Below are 7,709 nucleotides of genomic sequence, written 5' to 3' on the forward strand. Positions count from 1 at the left end.
ATCGAAAATTCATTGTTTAGTAATAATATATCTTCTTATACGCTACTTACTGTGTAATTTGATAAGCCTAAATTTGTGTGTTAAATAGAAGTAATATTTTTTAGATATTATTATATAGAGTTCGATACTTAATTTGATCTATCAAATCAAAGATTTAAAGATTGAAATTTAATCATCGTTTAACTCGTGCAAAACTAATACCCTTTTATATAGAATGATATTATATCTTTTTACAAATAATATCTTAAATTTCTCAAAACAAACATTATCTCGAATTAATTTTTATTTAAAAAAAAAGAAAGAAAGGAAGAAAAGGAAACAGGCAAGAACATCAATGTGGACTTTAAAGTGGACTCGATTGGATTGTGGTGACCCGAATACCCATCAACCCATATCCGTTTCAGCTGGAGCTCTGGTGGCGTCACGGCTACAAGCCGGATAAATAAATTCTAGATCCTTCTGGAATGTTATAACGAGCTGGCAAATATTAGATTCGACCCGATTTCCCCTCCGGTTCACATTTCGTCATTCAGCTAAATCTCTGGCCAAAGTTGACACTTGACACCACTCACTCTCCTTTGCTCCTTCCGATCTCTATCTCCGGCGAACTCCTGCTTGTAAGTTTCCGTCGTTATCTCTCCGGCAGAATCATGCTATGATTTTTAATCTGTTGAAAATCAATCGTAAATTTAGTCTTAAAAATGTTTTTCTATAGTTTGATTCGTATGAATAGAATTATAAGTTTATTGCTCTCTTGTTTGCGTGATGTCTACAAAGTTTTGATGGTTACTAGTCAGTAGTTGCCGTCAGTTTCCTCAACATTTTATCCAAGAAAATGAGGGGAAAAAAGATTAAGGTAATACATATCAATCATCTTTCAGATTTTCGCTGAACTTTTCATTTTGATGAAGTAAGTAGATTCATTTAAAGGCATCAAGAAGATGCAAGCTTTACAAGGATAGCTAAATTAAGCTCACAACACTAAGGATATGTAGCTAAAGTCGAAATCTTGCTAGTAGGTTTCCATTGTTATCTCTCCGGCAGAATCATGTTATGATTTTTAATCATAAATTAGGTTAAAATGCTTTGTATAGTTTGATTTGTATGAATGTTCCAATCTCAATTTTGTGTATTCATTTCTTGCTGTTTTTGCTTTACAAGCTAATGTACGCTCCTGTTTGCGTGTTGTCTACAAAGGTTTGATTTTTGATGGTTACTAGTCGTCAGTTTCCTCAACTTTTTATCAAAGAAAATGAAAAAAGATAAAGATTAAGGCAATACATATCTTGCCGAACTTAAAGCTTTGGCTGTTGTTTGACCTTATGTGTAGTATCATTGAGGGTTAGAAGTTTGATTCCACTTTTGGATTTGAATTACTGGAATCTCATATGTGCCTTCATGTTTCCTTGATGTATACAAAGTTTTGATGGTTACTAGTCGGTGTTTGCGTCAGTTTCCTCAATATTTTATCCAAGAAAATGAGGGGAAAAAAAGATTTAAGGCAATACATATCAATCATCTTTCAGTTTTTGGCTGAACTTTTCTTTTTTGATGAAGTAAGTAGAATCATTAAAGGCATCAAGAAGATGCAAGCTTTACAAGGATAGCTTAGTCAAGCTCACAAACACAAGGATTTGTAGCTTCTTCCTAAACTATAGAGCTAACAACATCCAAGAAGAGTTCTAAATTATTTACAAGGGTCAATCTGGATCAGCTGAAAAGGCTAACTTAGACATCTGCTTCGCAAAAGTTTTCTAGAAGTTGAAACTCCATCAAAACATTGTTTGTTCCTCTTGTCCATAAACACCAAAAGAGAGCACCAGGGATCATCAGCCAGATAGTCTTGATGGCTTTGCCAACTTCCCAAGAACTCCAACTTTCAAGAGCATCCCTAATAGAGAAAGGCATGACCCAAAAAACAGCAAAACATAATCCAAAGGTCTGATGCAATTGGGCAGTGCAGTAGCTAGTGGTAGACACTTTCTGTGTGCTTGTGGCAGAAGTAGCATCGGTTGGCAAGCTGGAATTTCTTTTTGCAGAGATTATCCTGTGTGAGGCTTTTTTTACCGAACTTAAAGCTCTTAGCTTCTGTATGACCTTATGTGTAGTGTTATTGAGGATTAGAACTTTGATTCAACTTTTGGATTTGAGATACTGGAATTTCATATTTACTGCGACCTAGCCGATGGAAGCTGTATTCATATTTATCACTTGGTTTTAGGCTTGATTCTGGGGAAGTGCTGTCCCATCACCATTTAGATATTGCAATTCCACATAGCAGATCACATGTATAAGATCAACAGGGCAGGTTCCATGGACCAAAAGATATTGTAGGAGCTCACAAAGGTCCATTTATAGGTTAGGCTATCTAGCCTGTAAACCATTGTTTAGATATGTCAATAACTCATAAATGAAGTCCCAGCTGAGACATAAATGTTGAACATTTACTTATAAAAAGAAAAAGTTGAACATTTAGGGATTATATAGAAAGTACCATTTCAAATGATTGTATTATGAATTTACTAGTCTTGGTTAAAGATCCATTGTTTCATCTCTTGAGAAGCAAAAAAACAAGATTAAAGGAAACAAGCTCTACAGTATTGAAAAGGAAAGCATAACTAAAGAAATGGCGTAATTTCTTTCTCAAAAAAGAAATTGTCGGCCATAAATTGCAAACTTAAGCTGTATGGGCACATCATATGGTGTACCCTAGTTTCCAAACACAATTGGCATGTTGGATAAGATTTTACTGTCTTATGACCTGAATAAATTACTGTTTAATATCAGCTGCTTTTTTCTTGACCTGTGAGAGTGAAAGTTGCGTTCAAGGGATTGCCTGGCCTTCACTGAAGTCCAAAACCAAGTACAAATATGCTGAAAGTTGAGCTATAGAAAAGTGTTTATGAAGTTACAACAATCAGTTTGTTCTCTTAAAAAGCTATTGGTAAATGCCAAGAGAATCCCCATCTCCTACGGGTTTGGTTGAACAACAAAGGTTGTGAAATGTGGAATGCAAAATGTGCCAAGTTTTGTATTTAAGTGGAGAAGAGCAGATGTACAAGCCCATTATCCCCAAATTTTCTCGGTCATAATTTTTTTTTGACAATAGAGTCCACAGACCGTGCCACTATATTTATTTCATTAGTCCTTTGTTTGTGGTTCTGTCCAAATCTACATATTTACTTGCCACAACTATACCATCATTAACTTGACATGAGTGAAACGAGGATGCATCTTAAAAATTCAAGTGTTGTCTACAATCGAAGGCAGAGTAGAATTTGAAATTTGAATGGAAATAAAATTAATTTTTTTAAAAAATAAATAAATTTGAATGGAAATAAATCTTGCAGGAGGGAATGGGAGGGGGTGAGAGAAAAATTGGTTAGTGGATTTTTCTTTTTTCACATAATCTCATGTAGGTTGGGGATTGATCATTGATGTGCATCTCGGGTTTATGATTTTCCGGGCTTCAACGTTCGCTTGTTGCTGGTTTTACATCACTGATATTCTTACAGTACCTACAAAAAAAGATTTGGGCTTCACCTTGGTATTAAAGGATGTGCAAAAATATTCTTCTTTGCTTTTTCCTGCCTGCGAAATAAGTTTCTACATTGTATTCATTTTCTGGAACTACATAGAGCTTTTGTGAAGTGAACAGCTCTTGGTACTGAATTACAATTTAACTGTTGTATCCGATTCATTCATGATTTTGCCATCCTTGGTCATTTTTAATGGATTCGCTTCTAAATTGTTTGAGTTTTAGTTTATTTTGCTTCTTTTTTGAGGTGGGTGGGGGTGAGGGTGAGGGTGCATGTGGGAGGGTAAGGTTTTATTTTGCTGCTAATTATGCTTTCAAAGAATATTCTATCTTTGCTGCTCATGAATCTATATGTATGATTTACGTATTGTCAACTTCTCAAAAAAATAAAAATAAATAAAATGAATGATTTGCATATTGGCTGGTCTAGGCCTTCATTTATATCTGTGGGTGGATGGTCTACCTTCCTGCCAAGGAGTTTTGGTTTTGCAGTTGCTCCTTAGTGATAGTTTGTCTCAACTATTTTGCATGGTGCTCCATAAATGCTTACCATCCATCAGAGTTTTCTCTTCAGATAGTTGTTGTTTCATCAGAGTTTTCTCTGCAGGTAGTTGTTGTTTCTGAAGTCTCATGGCTGATCAGCAAGCAGTTGAAGGGTCAAGCACAAGTAATGATTCTGGTGGAAGTTCTGAATCAACCGTGGTGCTCAACATCAAGACCTTAGATTCCCAGACGTATACTTTTAACGTGGATAAGAATGTAAATTTTGTTACTTACTCTGTTTCTGTTGCGAGTTATGCTGAAAAAGAGTATTTACTACCATGCTTATTCAGTTACATGTGGAGCTTTCTTAAATTTATGCTACTTCTGGAAAGTGATTTTTTCCCCTTTATGCTTGTCAGAAATAATATATTGAAATGTAGAGACCTTTTCTCGAATAAAAGCTTATTGATATGAAGTTAAATGTGGATTTTAGCACTTGGAATCTTTTATCAATCACGTGCACTGTACTTCTCTGATACAGCTCTTATTTGGAACTCATTGTCTACTTTACTTCTCTATCATATCTCAATCTCAGTTGCAAGTTTCAGCCTTGAAGGACAAACTAGCAAGTCAGATTGGTGTACCTGTTGAGCAGCAAAGACTAATTTTTAGGGGCAAGGTCTTGAAGGATAATCACCTTCTTTCTGAATATCGTATCCTATCAACTGAGGATTTCAAGTTCCCCCCTCATTTTGTGTCTGCAGTTCGAGCAGTCTTTGCTGGAAATATTTTCTTCTCTTCAAAATTTGTTGGTCAGAGATTTCTGTTAGATGTTTGTATATGTGCATTTAGCTCCTTACATCTCTCTTGAGGTAATTTCCAGGATTTCACCATTTCACATAAGCTTGTCCTACCTTTTCTGTTTCAAAACTCATAGCTAATTTTTAAATGCTTTGAAATTTTCTGAACTGATTCAGAAAGAAGCTCTAACTTGTGGTCATTGAGGGTGAAGTACACTGGAGTTCATGAAAATATAAAAGATTTGAACATGAAAACCCCTTCAAGTGAGATTACGCAACTACCACAAACCTGAACTGGGGCATAGTTCGAAACTCGGTGGATAATGGGCTCTCCCTCTACTCTCCACTTAAATATTAGGCTTATTGTCTGTGGAAGGGCTCAAACTCATGATGTGTGCCTTATGTAGAAAGCAAGAGTAGGAATGAATCTAATGGAAAATTAGGTCTCTGTTTGCTTGGAATATTAATCTCAAGAGGGTAATACTTGTTGACTTTTGGTAATGCAACAAACCTAAATACCTCAAGATATCATTTGCAACAAACCTAAATACCTCTAGATATCATATCTTTGCTGATCCTTTACCCTGGTCATCTAGAAGGGTGTCCATGTTGGTAAGTAAGCTTAGTGAGTTGTTTCCAACTAACAAATTGATTGGTTTCTCACCTCTTAAGTCCTATCATGTCTATGATTAATTTTAGAGAGTTATCTTTGACCAGCAGATTAGTTGATACTTCAATGTTTTGTTTACATACAACTTTACATGATTAGATGTAATATTTTTGCAAAAAATGGAGCCTCTTTCATCTACAACTTTTGGGTTTCTTGCCAAAGCTTAACTCTTTCCAGATGTGGAAAATGAGGACACACTACATTTAGTGCTGAGGCAGTCTCAATTGCAAGCTCCATCAGGTAGCAGCACTGGCGAAGCTACTACTAACAATGCTAACAGAGGTAAAGGCTTCATGATCTGAAATTTAGGCTCTCAGGTCATTTGGCTGATTTGTTAGTCAGACGGGTAACAAACAATCTTATCATCTTTGAGTATCACAGGACAAGAGCCTCAACCCACTGCTGGAGGCTCACGGAATCGTATCGGGCAGATTTCACACAGTGTTGTCCTTGGAACTTTTAATGTTGGAGATCCGGGGGAAGGACTTGTGCCTGATCTTAATCGGGTGGGTTGCATAGGAGTTGCAAGATTTTTTAATCACTGTTATTTGAGTTGATTTGAGAGAATCTTATAACAGAAAAAAGTCCAACTTTATAGGTTATTGGGGCAGTTTTAAACACTGTAGGGATTGGGAACATGACTGGTGGCCAGCTTCCCGGTGTGCAGGTTTTTTTCCCACCTTTTTCTCTTATCTTTCAGATCTCTTAGATTCACCTGCTACCTTTATATTTTACTGGAATTTCTCTCTATTGTGTCATTTGTGCGATGAGCCCTTTCAAGTTTCAAAGTTACAGGACTTCCACATATATGGGACCTTTAATTTCACTTATGTTCACCTAGCAAGGTGCTGAAGAATTTCATTTGCCATTGTTCATTGCTTCCTCCCTTATCTTTGCTTGGTGGGTTGGTTTGTGAACAGGCCAGCGCTCCAGCTTCTCGCCCTCAAGGAAATGAGAGTTTAAGTCAGTCAGGAAGTCAGCAATCTGGGCAGGCATTTTCTGGTCAATCTTTGCCACAAGTAGTGCAAATTCCACTGGGGGCAGCAATAGCTGTCCCCTCAATTAATTTGGTAGAATGTCTTTCAGATATTATGTTTTTTGTCTCATGTTTTTCATGGCCATGTTTGACTCTTTTTTTTTTCTTTTTGCATGTTGAAGCCCCTTTTGGATTCCTTGATCACGCTTTCTGAATTCATGGATGGGATGGAGCATGTATTCTCACGGAACGGTGGGGATTTTTATTGTTTTTGCTTCTTCTCTTGTGGTGAATGGATTTCTGAAAGACTTTGCATTCTCTTACCTCAGGTTACCCGCCGAACCAGTCACCTAATAATGTGGGAGATCCACCTGCAGTACAGTTGCCTACACATGATCGTGGCTTATCGAGTCCAGAAGTGTTGAGCCTTGCGCTGCGTCAGGCAGAGCGCCTCTTTGGTGCTCAAGTCATTGCAGCATTATCTGTATGTACCATGACCATAATATCTCTTTTTTTGGTATTAAGCTGTGAAACACTACCATTGAAAACAAATATTTGATACACCTAAAGAGCCTCTTGTGCCTTAACCATCTTCTAGGAAGGGGGTGTTAAGACAACTAGATCTCCAATCACAAGAACAATAAACTAGTTACCTAATCCTTGAATCAAAATTTAACATCTATGAGCTCTCTTTGAACATTGTCACTATCCAATCCTCTCTCTGATCTCTTTTTGTATCTGTGCAATGGCAAAAGTAGTATTTACAATTGTTTGCTTCAACAGCTTCCACTTTCTTACTTGCCATGTGTAGTATATCATTGCTCCCCGTATAGCAGAAATTGTTTGCAGTGCCTTCCATTGATCCATAAAATGATCTCCTTTTTATTATTAAGGTTCTGCCCCATTCCTGTTTCCTTTCCCTCTAGTATCTGCATGGTTCTAGTGTTACTGTTAAAAAATCAACGGGCAAGAAGCATCTTTGACTATGATTGATAGCAACATGTACTGTGTAATGCACATATTTTAGCTAATCCGGGCACACCGTATCTTGGCGGAGTTCCTAGCTTGAGCTTTTCAGTCTTGCAATTTTGCTCAGAGCTTGACCAGTTTTACTGGAGACCGGCTTTATTTTGTTAAAATCAAAGCCTTTGAAGGAAAATGACTATTTTTTGGCATGAAAGGACCAAAGTGCAAAACCTTTAAATCTTTATCAACGAAAGGAGGGGGGGGGGGGGGTGGGGT

General features: G+C 37.0%; 1 protein-coding gene across 2 annotated transcripts in view; it reads left to right on the forward strand.

Moving 5' to 3' along the window:
• Positions 1 to 468: 468 nt before the first annotated feature.
• The window catches only part of LOC102588971 (large proline-rich protein BAG6), a 13,096-nt gene continuing 5,855 nt past the window's right edge, over positions 469 to 7,709 (forward strand). For both annotated transcript variants that reach the window (XM_006342042.2, XM_006342043.2), the window contains exons 1-9: positions 469 to 617; positions 4,146 to 4,297; positions 4,617 to 4,734; positions 5,669 to 5,773; positions 5,873 to 5,997; positions 6,090 to 6,158; positions 6,412 to 6,561; positions 6,650 to 6,719; positions 6,797 to 6,951. In XM_006342042.2, the coding sequence (XP_006342104.1) occupies positions 4,169 to 4,297; positions 4,617 to 4,734; positions 5,669 to 5,773; positions 5,873 to 5,997; positions 6,090 to 6,158; positions 6,412 to 6,561; positions 6,650 to 6,719; positions 6,797 to 6,951 (921 nt within the window). In that variant the 5' untranslated portion in view covers positions 469 to 617; positions 4,146 to 4,168. The remainder of the gene's footprint in view (positions 618 to 4,145; positions 4,298 to 4,616; positions 4,735 to 5,668; positions 5,774 to 5,872; positions 5,998 to 6,089; positions 6,159 to 6,411; positions 6,562 to 6,649; positions 6,720 to 6,796; positions 6,952 to 7,709) is intronic.

The sequence above is a fragment of the Solanum tuberosum genome, unplaced genomic scaffold (genome assembly GCF_000226075.1).
Source record: "Solanum tuberosum cultivar DM 1-3 516 R44 unplaced genomic scaffold, SolTub_3.0 scf00032, whole genome shotgun sequence".
NCBI classification, from domain to species: Eukaryota; Viridiplantae; Streptophyta; class Magnoliopsida; order Solanales; family Solanaceae; genus Solanum; species Solanum tuberosum.